Source organism: Sinocyclocheilus rhinocerous, unplaced genomic scaffold (genome assembly GCF_001515625.1).
Source record: "Sinocyclocheilus rhinocerous isolate Xijiao unplaced genomic scaffold, SAMN03320098_v1.1 scaffold701, whole genome shotgun sequence".
Lineage (NCBI taxonomy): Eukaryota > Metazoa > Chordata > Actinopteri > Cypriniformes > Cyprinidae > Sinocyclocheilus > Sinocyclocheilus rhinocerous.
In genome coordinates, this window is record NW_015623472.1 from 6967 (window position 1) to 25878 (window position 18912).

Consider the following 18912-nt stretch of genomic DNA (forward strand, 5'->3'; position numbering starts at 1 on the left):
CTCGTAAACATAAAACTCTGTCTGCATTTGTGATCGGAGAAATGACAAACAACAAGCGCTGCTCTACACTGCTCAAAACTCGCGTTTGAATCATCAGTGGCAAATTATTTCAATATAAAAACGTACTTAATTAGTTGGCAACACTGTAGCCGGCATTGTAGTCTACTCTTCCAGGATCAGGAGACAGTCCTCCATAAACTGTGCTGCACACATCTGAATATTTGGGTTGAAGTGTTCTGGAACAGTGTTGTAAATACAACTTAACCACTGATTTCTAGTCGTGTCCTCTTTTGGAAGACCAAACAAAGTAGATTCGCTTTCATAAAGAAGCACACAGCGTCTTCACGACATGGCAGCGACGGCAACAATACTACAGCGAGAATAAAAGTTACGCCTTCTTTCTTTGCGTGAACATTTGGGCGGCGTTATGCAAATCTTCCCACATAGTGAGGTAGATATGTGGGGGCGTGTTAGAACGAGCCATTTTAGGTAGGCGTGGCTGACTCTTAACTTTTATAAAGAATATCTCTTTGGATTTGAGACTTTAGTTTTTGCAACTTTACAGATCTTCTTTATGCACCAAGAGCTTGTAACACTCCAAAGAGAAAGGAACAATTGAAATCGCATCATATGACCCCTTTAAAAGGTATTTCATACTTCAATAATGAATGTCTGCTCTTTAGGTATACAGCATTTCATGTAGAACTATGGCCAAAAGAAATTATGAGTACAATATTATCACAATATCTATGACAGTTAAAAATAGTACTGCTGTCAGTCAAATTAATTTCAGATTTTGTTTATTTAGTGTTTTCTCACATTCAAAATACGAGTGTAGGGAGTCAGAGAGTTTGTTACTGTGGCCCTTCAGGTAAAATGTTAAACAGGTGCTAAACCATCATCTACTATGATGACGTGTCAACCAGATACTGCGATAAATATTTACAGTATGTATTTGTAGTATTATATTAATAATCAATAATCATGATTATTAATATTGCCATTACTGTTCAGTGCCACAACCCTAAATGACATTGCACAACCAAAATAAATGAACAGCAGTTACAGTTATACTTCACATTTCTGGAAAGACATTAGCCATTTTAACAAATAATATATTGTATAGGTTCTTTTTATAAATCTCAAATTAGTTTTTGGATTTTCTGAAGCAGATGCAAATATGTGTTTTCATAATACACGTCATTCTTTTTCTTGGTAGAGTCTACATTTTTAAATGTAAGTGTTAGAGACTCTAAGCTTATTTTTAAAAGAGATTTTGATCCTTAATTCCATTCTGCCATCAAAAAAAGAAGAAGAAAGAATTTAAAACATATACAATATGCATGACCAATATTGTCTTGACCTTAACTGATATGTAGTTTTTTCATTGGAATAAATCCAGCTTCCATCATTATTTCTTAAATGAAGTCCTACTTAAAGCATGAGGAAAATATCAGAAACAAACATATTCCTTACAAACTAATGGCATTTTCACATTAACGAAAATGTGGCGAAATCCTGCTAGGCTTAGTAAAACAAGTTTTTGTGAATGTTGATTATTTGTGACACTGTCTGTAAAAACCAGGCTAAAGTCTCAAAATCAAATTATGAGATAATAAGCATTAAAGTTTGATTTCACCTATAAATATAACTATGATATTAATCTTTGACATCTCATTACTCGGTCAAAATAAAGATATCAAGGTTATATTTTCACAGAATGTTCTTTACATTATGTAGGATGACTGTAGAAAACGTTAAATTACAAAAGAATGACTTTAGTTGTGCTTTCACAGGCAGGTCACACTCAGGTATATGAGCCTCGTGTAGAGCAGTGTGTTTCAAGGGCATCGTTAGCCGAGCTGGGGGAAGGGCATCGCTAGCCGAGCTGGGGGAAGGGCATCGCTAGCCGAGCTGGGGGAAGGGCATCGCTAGCCGAGCTGGGGGAAGGGCATCGCTAGCCGAGCTGGGGGAAGGGCATCGTTAGCTTAGCTGGGGGAAGGGCATCGTTAGCTTAGCTGGGGGAAGGGCAGAACACACACACACACACTCTCTTCTAACTTCACATCAGCAGACTGCAGCTTTGGAATGAACTGTTCTTAATTAAGTCAAGAAAAAATTATTTCTAAACCAAATGTGAGTGTGTCAGCTAGATTTTTAGTAACTTCAGCTAGAAGTTACTTTTAAGAACTTTTTGGTTATTAAACTTAATATAATCACTTAATATTCTTATGTTCTAAGAATACATAACAATAATAATGATAAACAAATAAATCACGACTTATATGATTGTGTTATTTAATCAGTGCCCTTCCCCGAGTGTTTGCTTATGACGACAGATCATAACAGCTCATAAACTCATAACAGCTCATAAATTCATAATACGCAAAGAAAATGACCAGATCGATTTTATTCAAACCTTACACAAACCATTCAAACAAATCAAAACACTAAAAAGGCAAGCGATTTTGGATGCTTTTACATCGTTTTTTAAACACATATTAAAAATCAACAAATGTAAACATGCCCATCTGCTTTTGTGAAGAAATGTGCATTCAAAGCCTAATGTCCGTCTCCCCGTATCAAACTGCGCATGCACCATTAGTAATCTACTGTATTCGTCTTCATGCAGACCCAGAGCTGCGCAGACAGATTGGTTTAGGTCAGACTTTAAAATAACGCGCGAACAGACCGCTTTGTATGCATTCAATCCGCTCTCGCGGTCTGTGACGTCATAAACCAGCCGGTCTGCGCAGGGCTAACTAACGGGGGCTGCACGCACTACCGTTACACAGATACTGAAGCGGGAGCAAAACTGCGAGTTTAAGATTCAAAGTTGGAAAACACTTCATGAGAGAACCTGGTACTTAATGTAGGTTAGTCAGTTTTTATGTAAAAACTAAATACTGGAAACTTGTTTTAAATTACTGTATTATCTGTTTATTCTTTCATGTGCAATTTCCGCCGTCTTTACTGATGACGTGATTGACTTCGTGATTGGTCAAATTTATAAATGATTCAAAAGGTGCAATTCATACAATGGCCCATAGGAGCGACATGGGGTCCTAATTCTCCCTGGCCTCTGATTGGTCAGAATCGCCAAAGTGTGTATCTTTCAGGAAGTGCAGTTCCTCCTAGGGGGCATACACACTATAGTACACAAATCACTTAAAAGTGCATTTTTGGGACAAGTGAGATTTTAAGACTAGACACTATTTTAGTGCATGTTAAGTGCTATTATATAGTCAAACAAATGAGGACATAAAAAAAGTCCTAAATTGTCAAGGTGGTCCCCAGTTTACTGGTGTGTACTCTGGTGAATGTCCACAAAAGTGACATAAGTAGGTACACACGCACACACACACGTCTCTTTGCTGAGCCGCGGCGGTCTCGGTGAATCAGCAGCATCCACAACTGAACGGAACAAAAAATGTTGAACTTGAAAATTGTTTATGCACGAGTGCACTTCTTAGAGATGAGGCTGTCTCATAAGTGAGCGGGAATTTACCAAACGTGGCACTTGCGGGAGTTAACACTGTACGCAATACCCGCAACCTCACACCGTGTAGATAGGCAAGCATATACAGTAAACAAATCATTTAGTAAGCAGAAATTCGAAATTTACCTTAACGTATTAAGTTAGAGGAAGATGCAACTGAACTGATGCTTGAAGAATGCGCTTCCAGCAGCCACGATAAACAGTTGGCGGTTAAAGTTTTCTATGCACAATTTGATTTGACGAAAGTCACGAGACCTATTACTATCTATCCAATCACGTTGATGGATAAAAATAAAATTTAAATAAGCATGTGACGACCACGGAGGAAAACAGCGGAGTAAAAGTAAAGAAACATCACTTAAAATGTACTCAAGTAAAAGTACACAATTTTTTAACTACTCAAAAAAGTACAATTACTGATAAAAACTACTTAATTACTGTAACGTGAGTATTTGTAATTCGTTACTTCACACCCCTGAGTGTATGACTGACACAGACACCATTTTAATTTTTTATTTATTTATAGTTTTTTTTAAACAGACTATGAATCTGTCCAGTTGGAGGATATCAAACATGCTTTATGTTTTGAGCCAGTTTATTGTTTTGTGAATTTGTTCAGAACGACGTGAACATATTTTAGTTTGTGAATTTTTTCGTATTTAGTGCATGATGTCCAGTTTTTCTCTTTAACCATTTAGTTAGCAAGTGTATGATGCCAGATGTTTTAAATCTGTTCAGTATTTATTTTTTTATCTGTTCAAAGTTGTGTGTATTCCAACCTTTACAGTAGTTTATTTTTGTTATATTCTAAAATGCATTGATAATATGCAGTTGGGGGGAAAAAATACACTATTTATGGTTTTGAAATCCAGAGCAATTTAATCACAGAGGGCACAGAGATATGGCATTAGAGAAATGAAAAATCTGAAAAAATTCTCACTTAAAGACTTATTAAAACAGCATCAGAAATACGAAACATATTATTCAGAGCTGTTAGCCTGAAACATTATAGATGTGTAAGTTGCTTGTACTGTATCAGCTTCTTAAGCTAGTACATTACTAATGGCAGCTCGAGCGCTGGGAGTGAAGGGATCAGGACTTATTTTGTTCAGCTGCACAATGACAGCATTATACTGTTCTTTCCATTCATCTTCTGACAGTGAAGACGGGCTGATCTCCAGGAACTTATACGCATTCTTACTCTGCAAGCTAAAGATGCCCCTAGCATACAGGCAGGATTCACCGAAGGCCTTCCAATGCTGAAAGATGTGAGGTGAAAATGAACCACACAGAAAATGCAATCAAGGTGAAATGAACTTCTGTAACTGGACATTTAATCAGTGTGTAAGTTACCTGTTGTGCTGTAACAATAGCTTCCAGAAAGATGTCCTTCATTTCACTATCCTCGATGAAGTGTTCATTCGCAAAAGTCTCTTCTTTGAGAGCCTCCAGCATCACACTCACTGATTCCCAGAACTTCTGAATCTGAATCAGAATTTGTTGGATTCGGGTGAGGCAGGTTTGGACATCATTCAGATGGACAGGGTTGGGTATTGACTCTTTAGAAACAATATAAAGCAGACATTAATTATGTTTATTAATTAGGCTTCTGACCGTTTAAATGTGAATCATGAAATTTGTCGAGCACAACTGGAGATCTTTTAAAGCATCTCACTTCTTTCTATTGTTTTGCGTGCCAGTTCCAGCTGGTTATTAGTCAACCTGACATGGATGCTCCACTCTAAGTTCTTCAGGTTTGACTTTTCATTGGAGAGTCGAGACAACTCATTGGAAACAGCCTGGATTTTTGCAGCCAGACCGGCGTCAATTTTAGCACCAAAAATCGCATTAACCAAGGCTCCAACAAATGGAACCAGGGCAGTGAGAAAGCCCAGACGATTACGTTTTCCAGAAGCTTGTCTGATATAATTCTGCAGTTCTTGGTTTTTCAGTGCAATCATTTCATCAATCCGTTTAATTTCTTCAGTGTTTTTCTTCAGTTTCTCTTCTTCTTTGAGCACCGCGCCCTTCAGTGCCTGTATATCTTGTAATATTTTCGCGTCTGTTTCGACTGTCTCAGCCTTTACAAGAATCACATCACTGGTGCATGTAGCCACACTCTGGTTTTGTTTGTCATATCTGATGATGACAGATTTCAAATTATCGGCTTAAACACAGTAAATGTTATTGATAATGGACTGAGACATGGTGTTCTGTTTCTGTTTCATTGTATGTTGATATAAATCCAGATGACTTTTGGCAGTAGCCATATTAAAAGTAATCCAGATATATTCAACAAATCGCACAAACATTACCATTTTTAGCAACATTTCAAAATATTTTCCATCATTTTACCTCTCCACCATCTGTTCCACTTTGACAACAATTTCAGTGATCCATGCTCTTGCTTTTTCCAGGGACTTAATGGCCAAAATGGTTTTATCCTTTTCAACAGCAACCTTCAATGCAGGCAACAGCGTGGTAACCAGGTTTTTACTTGTGGCAGCACACTGAAAAATAGCACAAAAAAAAGTATGTTATTTATCCACAAGTTTCATACTTCAAAACAGGGGTGGCCAACTTCAGTCCTGGAGAGCCACAGTTCTGAAGAATTCAGCTCCAACCCTAATCAAACACACCTGAACAAGCTAATCAAAGTCTAATGGTTACTAGAAAGCTACAGGCAGGTGAGTTTTTATCAAGATTGGAGCAAAACTCTGCAGAACTGTGACTCTCCAGGACCGATGTTGGCTACCTCTGCTTTAAAACATAGGAAATGTTCAAAACCAATTTAGTCGATCAGATACCAATATTAATGTTCTTCATATGGTTCACTGAAAGGTTCTTTGAGGAACCAAAAATTGTTCTTCTATGGCATTGCTGCAAATACTTCTTTTTGAAACACAAATATTTTTTTTGTGTAATGGATGTGGGTTGCAGTAATAGAAATGTCTGAAAAACTTTGGCTTTACCTTCAGCAGAAGAGCTTCAGAGGACCCAAAGAGAAGCTGGGTTTGAACATCACGTTCTCTAAGAACCCTCTCCAACTTGGGAAACTTAGCCAAACCCAGGTAAGAGAGATGGTAGAGCAAAGCCGTACGCTGAGCAGATGGAAGAAGCTCCGTAACAAAGTCGGCGCTACTTGCGATCACAAGCTCTGTAAAAATACAAATGCGACAGTTACTACAAGATGGTTTTGTGCAGTCTTGTGTCAGTTATTATCAATATTAAAATGTAAGGGGGTTAGATTTTATCAGTAAAAAAACTTAAGAAATGATTACCCACCTTTGCTTTGTGACATTTTTGTCTGTGAAGGAATGTCCTCTAAGTGCCTGAAAAACAACAGCAAAACACTACGAGACAAGAATCATTAAAAAGAGGGATGAGAGAGGCCGGTAAAAGTTACCTGTAAGTTGAATCTCTGTGCAATGTAATTTACTGTATTAGCATGGGGGAATTTATACTCTATGGCACCTCCTTAAAATTGTTTGTCATGAAGATACCTAAAAGTGATTGTCGAATAACAACTTTAGAACTGAAGTTGCACCGTTACCTTTGGGGATCCCTGTGGTTGGACTACAGGCTCAGACTTGTATTTTTATAATCCCTCGTCTAGTAACTATGTTATTCATACTGTACCAACCCTGCAAAATTTTGAAATCACACTTTGCATTTCCTTAAAGAGAGATTAATTGTTCTGTATCTTTATTGTTATTCACTCCATTACAAGTCACATACAGTTGCGCTCAAAATTATTCAACCCCCAGAGATTGCAGTACTTTACAAATACACATTTTTTTCTGAAGATCCAGGATTTTATAAATAAATGCATCTACAACAGTTTACTGGCTTATTAAAAGTGATAATGTCAATATGTAGTGTAATATTTTTGAGTTATATTATTTTTAAAATAATACAGCTGTCATAATTATTCAACATTGCTGTTTTTTTAGTCACTTATTTTTATGGTAGGGAACAGAATTGTCCTAAAACACAATTAAGCCTTTAGAAACTAAAAATAAATAAACAGAATTAGCTTGGGCTGTTACACATACATACATTTAGCCCATGCATGTGCTGAAGTTGAGTAGCAAATATGGCACAGTCAACAGAGCTCTCACAAAAGCTATAGAGAAGAAATATAGTAGTCAACATTTGAAGTGGATCAAAAAAGTTCAACGAAGTTGTCATAAGACAACAACGGGTATTGTTTTTGTTTGAAAGGTTTTGATCCACTTCAAATGTTGACTACTATAGTTTTATTATATTAGAACGTCTAAAGCTGCATGATTTTAAAGATATTAAAAGTTCATAGAGACACAGCTGGCAGCCTTATTTCTTAGTTTAAAATGTGTTGTACCAGAAAACCCTTGAGGGTGTTGAACAAAAAAGCACAATATCATAAAATGTTTGATCAGAGTAACTGAGGAAAACCTGCAATGTACAACCAAATACTTGCAAGATGACCTAACGAAAGGAGGAAAAACATTTCAATGCAGTGTATAAGAAGAACACTAGACAAGTATGGCCTTCATTTTGAGGCATTTTGCCGAATATCACTCTTGACCAAGAAGAACAAAAAGGCTGACTTGAACATGCTAAAATTCATTTGGATAGACCTGTGGAGTTCTGGAAGTATGATTTATGGCAGGGGAGCCCAACCCTGTTCTTGGAGATTTACCTTCCTGCAAAGTTCAGCTCCAACCCTGATCAAACACAACTGAACCAACTAATTAGGATCTAAGTGAGCACTTGATAAGGACCCATGGATCAACGGTATGTCTGGTGCAAAAAAAAGAAAAGAAAGGCAAATCTTATGAGCAGAAAAACACCATCTCCATAGTCACACATGGAGGTGGACCAGTCCTGTTATAAACTTTCTCCAATAGTGTACTTATCCTTTTGTTGAATTGTTTTCATAAAATTTTGTTCTCTGCAATGTCTTGCAGGTCAAGGGGGTTGAATAATTTTGATCGCAACTGTAGATGGTCTATCTATCAATCTATTGATGGTCTAATGGTGTAATAAAATCCAAATTAAACATGTTTCAATGTAGGCTACTGCTGTACTGTACCACCTCAATACTAAAAGCACTACCCAGGAAAAGAAGTATGTTGGAATCCTTAACATTCATGAAACATTACATGAGAAATACCCGGTTGACCAATTATTTCTGCCGAGGTCACTGAATGCATCTTCTAAAACAGCGGTTCCCAATTCCAGTCCTCGCGCCTCCCCGCTCTGCACATTTTGTATGTATCTCTTATCACTTCAGACGTTTGTTCAATTCGACCGCAAGTGCCCTGCGAAGTGGACATCACAGGATATTCCGCCATGATTCCAGTTCGAAGCGAGCGCATAGGTTCCATTAAAAGGGCATTGAAGTGTGCGAGACATGAATTTAAATTGTATTAATTTACAGATTTATATTATGTCACTCTTCACACTTCTCTAGTAACTTTAGCCGGTGTGTGAAGACGCCGCAGGCAGTGGCGTAGCGCAAACTTCAATGGATTTCCCCTGCTCAGGGAGTAGGGAGCACTGAACACTGTGTAGGGACCATGTCAATCGGAACACAGTTCATGCATGGAGTGTCCTTCCAACGAACTAATGATCTGAATCAGGTGTCAGAGACATGCAAAATATGGGCTGGGCTGGGCTGGGGGACTGGAATTGGGAACCGCTGTTCTAAACCACAAGACCACTGAAGGGAATGTTGAGTAAGCAACACAACTGATGCCAAAGGTGATGTGACAATGCCAACATGGTGGATATAGTACAGGTGGGATTGTGTTGGGTGATGATATTGTGCCTGTGAATAGAAAGACTCTGACTAATGGACAGACCTCAGTGGCTCTGACCTAGACCAGTGGAGGGCCTCATTACAGCCGTTATACAACAACCCTAGGTGTTCGTTATGGGTGGAACATGTCCTGGCCACTTTTACCAAGGCAGTTTCTGCAAACATAATCTTTGCTTGCCCGTCCCATGCTGCCATTGTCTTCTTGACTTTGCCCAAAGCAAAGTGTCAAATTGTAGAATTTAGGTTTATGTCAGAACATAGGCTAAATCAAATGTGAGTCATCAACAGGCCGTTACAGAAATGTCTGGCAGAAGTCCTAAAGATCACCCAATCAGTTTACCAAACTTTTTATTGATTTACAGTTTAGATGAGAAAAGTTTGTCTTACACTGAAAGTTAAAAATCTGATTTAAATCTTGAAGTTTTAAGGTCATAGATGGACAGACAATTAATTGATGGTCTAATGGCGTAACAAAATCCAAAGTTTAAACATGTTTTAATGTAGGCTATTACTGAGATCACTGAATGCATCTTCTAACCTACAAGACCACTGGAGCGAATGGTGAGGAAGTGGCACAACTGATGCCATAGGTCATGTGACAATGCCAACATGGTGGATATACAGTGGGTACGGAAAGTATTCAGACCCCCTTAAATTTTTCACTCTTTGTTATATTGCAGCCATTTGCTAAAATCATTTAAGTTAATTTTTTTTCCTCATTAATGTACACACAGCGCCCCATATTGACAGAAAAACACAGAATTGTGAGTGAAAAATGTAAGGGGGTCTGAATACTTTCCGTACCCACTGTAGTACAGGTGGGGTTGTGTTGGGTGATGATATTGTGGCTGTGAACTAGTGGAGGGCCTCATTACAGCCGTTATACAACAACCCTAGGTGTTCGTTATGGGTGGAACATGTCCTGCAGAAAGGCCGTTTCTGCAAACGTAAACATTGCTTGCCCTTCCCGTGCTGCCATTGTACTCATCCTTTTGCCCAAAGCAAATGTTCAAATTGTAGAATTCAGGTTTATGTCGGAGGATAAGCTAAATCAAATCATCAACAGAGTCATCAACAGGCCCTTACAGAAATGTCTGGCAGAAGTCCTAAAAATCAGTTTACTGAACTTTTATTGATTTACAGTTAAAGAAAATAAACTAGATGAGTAAAGTTTGTCTTGTGCTGAAAGTTTAAATTTATTTTTAAATATTGAAGTTTGAAAGTTTAAAGTCATAGATGGACAGACAGATGCACAGCAGAAAATGGCTTATCTTACTTAGTGTTTTTGTCTTGTTTCTAATCAAAATATCTAAAAATTCTTAAATCAAGATACTTTTACTAGATAAGCAAAATGACATAAGATATTTAGTCTTGTTTCCAGGGAGAAACAAGTCAAATCATCTGCCAGTGGGGTAAGTAAAATACTCGCTTTCAGAATATTTTACTTACCCCACTGACAAAAAGCCAGCATGGGCCCCGCAGGGACATGTTTGCAGTGATGGGACAAAACATGTCCAGCAATCATAACTGCTATTAGGTTTAAAAATATTTTAAATTTTAAATGTTATGAGGGATTAATAATACAATGTATTTAACACAATTATCCCCTTCAATTTAATTTTATCATTATTATATCAAATCTATGACTCTTATTGTCCTCTTACTACATCTATCAATCATTCATATGCTATAAAATGGATAAAAATGTTTTTTTTGTTTTTGTTTTTAATGATGGAAAAGAGCTTGTCTTATCAAAAGCAACACTTAATAATATCTCATATCAAAGCAAGGTTGTTTTTCAAGGACACATGTGTGTTTCATAAGGTTTCAAAGTTGTGTCCCCGCTTTTTGTCAACACCGCCCGACATTCATTAAAATAAAAATAAAAAATCAGGGAATATCAGGGACAGCCGTCAATATAAATGATCCCCTTTCCACATTCCACCTCTGCATCAGTGTCAGACTTAGCTCTGCTTAGTTTTATAGTTTTAGAATATTTTAAATCCTAATGTTAATATTTAATGTGTCACAACCATAATGTCAACACCATCTTCCAATTTCTGAGGAAATTATTTGAAATGTTCAGATCATTTTATTCTCCTGAAGCAGGCTCTATTAGCATCTAGCATCAACAGATAAAACAAAATGGCTACTACGTGAACGTCATGTTTTGTGAAAGAAATCGACAGGAGATTACACACTGCATGACTTTACAATAGGAAGAATCGCCGACAACTCTGTCTGCTCCGGAAACTACGTTTCATATAACTCCTCCGAGACTTCCCTCTGCCCTGTATCTTGGTCTCTCATTGGCTGTAGGTCATCGCCGATGTGTTTTTCAGTCAAAACTCATTGCCCACAGCGTGATTGTGAATCGTCGACAGTTCCAGATATTTAGCATGCCAAATATTTCCCTCAGATCGTGTCTTTGATAATTCACACTCCGTGATTTTCACACGCGAGAACGAGCACCGATCTGCCTCCGATTTCGGGCATTTGTTGGCGATCTCGCAAAACCTGTTGGCGGATAATCGGGGCTAAAATCGTGCAGTGTGAACTCGGCACAATATGTCAACACCATAAAAATTTTTTTGACGGTTGTGACGGGCCAATGACGAAGTTGACATTCAACGTGAAGTCATCATATTTTTATGGTTTTTAAGTCATTTTTAATAATATTAAATATAAAATAGTGTTTAATTTTTCTAATAATGTATAAATACTAAATATACAGCATATATTGCTTTTGTGGATTGATAGTCATCACTACAAGCAGGGTTAAGGGTTGAGGGAATTGGAGATTCAGGGAACATAAAGCTGAGGGAACACAAAACACTGGATAAAACATATCCATACAGTTCGTTTGTATGTGTTCTGATCATTTTTGGATCATTTGTTGAGATGTTTAAATGTGAATATTAAAATCCTGGTGAATGTAAATGGATACAGGTAACAACTAATTGTTTTATTTGTTCATTTAACTGATGTTTAAAAAGTTACTATAGCAGATGCACAGCAGACATACTGTTCTGAGATGAGTGAAAATAGATCATTTGTGTTCCAGTGATATATCAAAATACTTAAATGTGAATCTTGAAAAAAAAAAAATTATAAGCTTTATAAACGATAACATACTCGCTGTTTGTTGTGTTTGTTTTAATACAGTAATTGATTGATTCAATTACTACAAATTCTGGTTTTTGTCACCACTAGGGATGCAGCGATTAACCGGTTTCGCGATTAACCGCGCTTTAAAACGTCACGGTTAATTAATCGTATAAAGGTTCCGCTAAACCGAGTGTTTCTGTTACGCGGAACGGAACTGTAGCAGCTTGCGCAAAATGAAAACAAAGTTACACTAGCGGTGCACCATCTTAAAATTATGTGCTTATCAGAGACACGGAGGCTACTACATGCATTAGATGAACTGTGACAGAGGGCCCAAACAGCGAAGCTTTATTTCCACCAGAGAAATGCTTGTCGATATGCATCCCTAGATGCAACTCACTTTATGAGTTTTTAAGTACCCGTGGGAGATCTGTATTTAAAGGGATAGTTCGCCCAAAAATGAAAATTCTGTCATTATTTTCAAAAGAGAAATACTGTCACGGATGTTTACAGAGGTGAGGTCAACTTTTTAAAATTCCAATGGGAGAGATGGGAGACTTTTGTTTGTCTTTTTTTTTATTATTATTTTTTGCTGTATTGTTGGTTACTGTGTTATTTCTGTTTCAAAAGCCAGCAATAAATAACACTTGAATATCTAAAGAGTGTTCATGTGATTTTATACATTAGTAATGTTGGGAAATGAATAAATGCATAATAATCATCATAATCGTAAAACTGTGATTATTCCTCAGACAATAATCGTACCAACAAAATCTATAATCATTGCATCCCTAGTTCTGACAGGCTGCATCAGAGCCAAATAGCGCGTTTCAAAATTAAGTTATTTTATCTGTGAATCAGTTTTGAAAATGACCGATACCGATAACCATAAAACTGCTTAATATCGGCGCCAGGCCGATAATCGGTCGACCCCTAGTTCTAAGCGGCTATTCTATTCACAGAGAATGCCTTTTTGCATTTAAAAACAAGTCGCGGGAAATGAAATCGGAAATCATATGAATTATTATAAAGATTATTAAAATTAATACGTATGGATGACAGTTGATAATAATATTTCAGTTTATTTCCATCATTAGTAACAGTTTCCCCTGTGGGACAAATAAAGTTAATATTAGTCGTATATTAATAATAGGCTACTTCATTAACTTTGTTATTTACTATCCCTGTTGTAGTATTATTCATAAGTAAAAACCAACAAGATTTTTTTTTTCACCATGTTTCCAAATTCTCTACCCAAGGTCGAAAAGAAATGTAAAGAATGTAGAAACTGAAAACATTAAATACTTTTGTGATCTATTTCCATTTGTTATTTTCAAAAGAGAAATACTGTCATGGATGTTTACAGAGCAGGTCACCTTTTTGAGATGGACTTTTGTTTGTCTTTTGTTTATTATTATTTTGTGCTGTATTCTTGGTTACTGTGTTTTTTCTGTTTCAAAAGCCAGCAATAAATAACACTTGAATATCTAAAGAGTGTTCATGTGATTTTATACATTAGTAATGTTGGGAAATGAATAAATGCATAATAATCATCATAATCGTAAAACCGTGATTATTCCTCAGACAATAATCGTACCAACAAAATCTATAATCGTTGCATCCCTAGTCACCACCATCAGGTGTGTCAACTCTCTCAGGTCTACGTCACCTCCGTCAGATGAATATTTTGATAATATTTGATTATGATATTTTATATTTGTTGAGGAATTGTTGGTCACATGTGAAAATGTAATCTGTCAGCTAACATGAGAATGTGTTTTGAAATGTTAAAAACATCTTGATTGCAAAATAAGTGATAGCAAGGTAAAAAGCACATTTTGATAAAATAAGAGAAAAGTTGGGAGGTTGAATCAAAGCATAGCTCAGTAGCTTAGTACATGTATTGTTTGAGTACAAGGTTATATTTTTTTGGCCCACTTCTCAGGAATCAGTGATATTTCAATGTACTACTGTACTGTACCACCTCAATACTAAAAGCACTACCCATGAAGAGAAGTATGTCCGAATTCTTAACATTCATGAAACATTACATGAGAAATACCTGGATGGCAAGATAATTGAATGAATCTTCTACCTTATAAGGACCACTGGAGTGAATGGTGAAGAAGTGGCGCATCTGATGCCATAGGTCATGTGACAATGCCAACATGGTGGATATGTGTTGGGTGCTGATAGTGTGGTTGTGAATGGAAAGATCTTCACAGATTGGCTTGTGATTCAAATTTTTGATGGATTTTTGCAAAGTATAAACTTTTGTATTTTTCTGAATATTTCCCCATACTTTAGAATGGGAATTACCCCAAGGTATTGAAATGTGTTATATTCGTTTGGTGAATTATCCCGAGATACTGTAATGGAAAGTCAGATTAGCATAGCATTAGATGTCAATGGCCCAACCCTGGACCAGTGGAGGGCCTCAAAATGCAACAACAGAAGGTGTTCGTTATAGGTGGAACTGGCCACTTTTACCAAGCCTTTTTCTGCAAGCTTAAACATCACTTGCCTTTCCCGAGCTGCCACTGTACTTTTGATTTTGTCCAAAACAAGGAAGCTTTGTGTAGTTGTGAAATTCTGAGGTTTGTAAAAAAGCATGAGATTAAGTGCGAGTCATCAACAGGCCCATACAGAAACCATTTGAAGAAAAGGTAAGACTTTGTTTTGATGTTTGATGTCCCTTTTGAACATTCTGTTGACAATAACATTGCACCTACATGCCAACTAACTCTTATTAGAGTATTAGTAGATTAGTCTGATTAATATCTGCTAACTCTTTATTGTGATGGTCTCCCAACAGACATTCTACTGACTCTAACTTTGCAAGTAAATGTCAACTTATTCTAACCCTAACTAGTCTACTAGTACTCTACTAACACTCTAAGTAAAGTTGTGCCTACATATCTACTAACTCTCATTAGTCAACAGAATGTGTTAAAGGGACCATCAGTGGAACCGAAAATGACTGAATTATTAAATTTCTAAACAATAACAAATCAGTTTAGGGTGAACTATCCCTTTAGGGACACCTCCTTAAACAACCCAAAGACAACACCCAGTTTTCTGTGACAATCAGGTTTAGGTATCGTCATTTCAAACTATTTAAGGGAGGCATCATAGATGTTATCAGCATTGTGAATTTTTACTCTGTTACATTGCTTAAAAGTTCAGGTAAGTTTCAGATACTTATAGTCATTTCTTTACAGACTAAGAAGAAGGGCTTGCAGAAGAGGAATGGCCAATAGCAAAGGTGAGTAAAAGTTAATGCACTGTTTTTCGAAACTGCATCAACACACCGAACTGACTCGAGTAGAATATCAACACTGCTGTCATCAGTAGAGCTACTCATACTGTTACTGAATTGAACTCGTTTCATTATGTATGACCTGAACCAGTGGCGGCGTTTCACATAACCATAGGGTATGGCAGTGACGTAAATCACGAGTGGTGGTGAGTGGTGGGGGCACGGGCACAGTTTTGATAAATAAAAAATACCATGGCACACCACTAAGCACTGAAACATAGGGGTAAAAAACAAAGATATAAAGGACATTTTTTAATTTATTTTTATAATTAAACACTGCATCGTCAGAGTTGGTATTGTGGCTTTATGAGACACTTGCACTTAACATTTTATGAAAATCAATCTCAAATGGAGTTAAGGTTTTTGACCAGCGAATGACGGAGATCTGTGTTTTGTCTGTCATTAGAACGGCTGTATCTGAGGCAGCAAGTGCATCGCATTACATGCTTTCATCAACTTACAGTTTATAACGTTTATTGTAGCTGGTGAATTATCAGTTGTGGGCACTTAGTTTTTCTTGTTGTTTAATACACTCAAAAATCTCATGATATAAACGATGAAGCGCTATACAAGCTCTTTTGAATGCTTTTCATTGGTTAAATATTTGTAAAACCCCCAAACAGACATAAGAATGAGCAATAGCTCTGATTTAAAATAATAATAACGAAATATAGTAGAGATATGATGTTTGGATAATTTTCCAAAGCACACCTTGACTGGGTTAGGGTATGGCGACGGAAACGCCGCCCCTGACATGAACCAACACTGAACTGACCGGAGCTGAATAATGACACTAGCAACAGCTATTTTCTTCCAACAGCTACTTTACAGCAGAATTTGGGGTTGCCTCATTTTAGAGGTTTGCATCACTGGATCTGTTTTTTCCTGTTTAAAGGGGTCCTTTTATGCTTTTTCACTTTTTCAGCTTTAGTTAGTGTGTAATGTTGATGAAAGGTTACTAGAAAGATCTGCAAGGTTACAAAGCTCAAAGTCCACTCTACATGGAGATATTCTCTTTAACAGAAAACACTTTTCAAGAACTACAACAGATGTTTTGTTCTGATCACATCATTCTTCTTCTGGATATTGTGAAATCACAATGTCAATTATTTTAAAGGGGTCATATGATGCGATTTCAAGTTTTCCTTTCTCTTTCTACGGCCGGACAGGGCATCATCACACTATGGTATGGGGAGTAACATTTCTGTCTCACGCTTGAGGTATTCGGCCAATCACAACGCACTGGATAGCTGGCCAACCACAGCACACCTCGCTTTTCAGACCGATGAGCTTTGTAAAAATCGATGCGTTTCAGAAAGGCGGGGCATAGAGGAGAAACAAAAATGTACAGTATGTGGAAAATAACGTTTTTTTTACCTTAAACCGCATAAACACATTTTATTACACCAAATACACCAATAATGTTCTTTTTAGCAGCATTATATGACCCCTTTAATTGCCATCCACCGAATACGCAAACAAAGGAGGCGAGGCCTGGTTGACCTGTGCTGGAAAAGACAAAAAAGAAAAGCGTGTTAGTAGTGTGTTGACATTTTCAGAACACGCTGTAAGCAGTTCGCCAATCACGACGCACTGGGCCAGCTAACCAATCAGAGCACATTTTGTATTTTAGAAGAAGGGGTTTCACTGAAATAGGAACTAAACAGGGGTGCGTTTTCCAAAACCATCGTTAAGTAACGATGGTCGCTAGTCTCATTGAACTCTATTGGTAACGACGGAACTTGCGATCATAATTGCTTTTCGGAAACGCACCCCAGGGCATTTGAGACAGACTGGGAGGAGAGGTGCTGCAATAATGTAAAATGCTTTTTTGGAACAAACAAGAATGAAAACCTATTCTAGTACACCCCAAAAACTAAAACGGTATAATAGGACCCCTTGAATACTGTGAAGCTGATCTGAAACAATCTCTATTCTATAAAGCACTATAAACATAACAATGACTTGACTTGCTTTTGACCAATAAAACGTAATTGAAATCTTTCAGTCTTCAGGTATTTATGTGCTAAATGTTGTGGTATTTGACTCAAGTTTGTGCAAAAGTGTCATGTTGTAATTATGACATTTTTTATTCTACAGAAATGATGGTCGAAAATTACCTTAACTTATTACAGGAGCTTCCTTCATCTGCTGATCATACGGCTTTGCTCTACCATCTCTCTTACCTGTATTTGGCTAAGTTCCCCAGGTTGCAAATGATTCTCAGAGAGTGTGCTGTTGAAACACAGCATGTGTTTGCGTCCTCCGAGGCTCTTCTTCTGAAGGTAAAGCCAATCTTCTTCAGACAATTCTCTTACTGAAGTCCAACCAAAGAAGCTGATTAAAACAAGCAGATGTTATCAACAATAGCAAGACAGATTTAAATTTAAGGTAGAAAATTTGCAGTGTACTTTTAAAGTAATATCTGTCTTCAAGGCACAAATATGTACCATTTCAGGTACATAAGGTACAAAGATAGCTTTTAGCTTTTATAACTTAGGGTACTGCCCCAGTGTAATTGTGCAACTTAATTATCTAATATAAAAATGTTTATTTTTGTCTTTTGGAAGTTGCAGTCAACTCAGAAATCTAAGGAGGCATCGGTTTGAAAGGGCATGATGCCTCAGCTTGTGGACAAATTATGTAAATATTTGTAGACATTTATTTTATTTTATTGTCTTTTAGTGTGTGGACACAAGTAACCAAATGGTTAATTCGCTGTTACCTGAGCTGAAACTCGCCGTTGAAAAAGATGATACCATTTTGACTACAACGACCTTGGAAAAAGCAAAAGGATGGATCACAGAAATTGTTAACAGAGTGAAAGAAGTTGTGGACAGGTAAAATGTTAGGAAATGGTCCAAACTGTTACACATCAAAAGCATTATAATTCATGAAGCATTCAGAACAAAGTTTACTGTGATTACACTGATGGTCTATCTAAAATCATTCATCATCAGATATGAGAAACACACTCACAGTGTGGCTTCATGCACCAGTGATGTGAATAATGAAAAGGTTGAGACAGAAAAAATTACTAAGGAGATAGAGGCTCTGGAGAAGGTGGTGAATGATCTTCAGATGGAACTGAGGCAAACCTTAGAGAAAATTGGACGGATTGAGGCACAGATTGGACGGAAAAACCCACACAGTTTTTTAAATTCCAAAGTTGCTTCTGGCAGA

The 18912-nt window shown here is 37.1% G+C and overlaps 1 protein-coding gene across 1 annotated transcript; it reads right to left on the reverse strand.

Annotated features, from left to right (window-relative positions):
- Window positions 1-4470: 4470 nt before the first annotated feature.
- Window positions 4471-6837, reverse strand: LOC107749525 (uncharacterized). Its single transcript, XM_016564737.1, has 6 exons — window positions 6785-6837; window positions 6472-6656; window positions 5855-6009; window positions 5175-5638; window positions 4853-5058; window positions 4471-4758 (listed from the first exon to the last, which is right to left on the reverse strand). The coding sequence occupies exons 1-6, from the start codon at window positions 6798-6800 to the stop codon at window positions 4543-4545; spliced, it is 1242 nt and encodes a 413-aa protein (XP_016420223.1). The 5' UTR covers window positions 6801-6837; the 3' UTR covers window positions 4471-4542.
- Window positions 6838-18912: the final 12075 nt, after the last annotated feature.

Excerpts from the sequence above, each read along its gene's own strand:
- LOC107749525 (XM_016564737.1), bottom strand. Across the intron at positions 5,639-5,854 it reads GTGGAACAGATGGTGGAGAG|ATATGACAAACAAAACCAGA; the intron begins GTAAAATGATGG and ends TGTCATCATCAG. Across the intron at positions 5,059-5,174 it reads ACGCAAAACAATAGAAAGAA|AGTCAATACCCAACCCTGTC; the intron begins GTGAGATGCTTT and ends TTGTTTCTAAAG.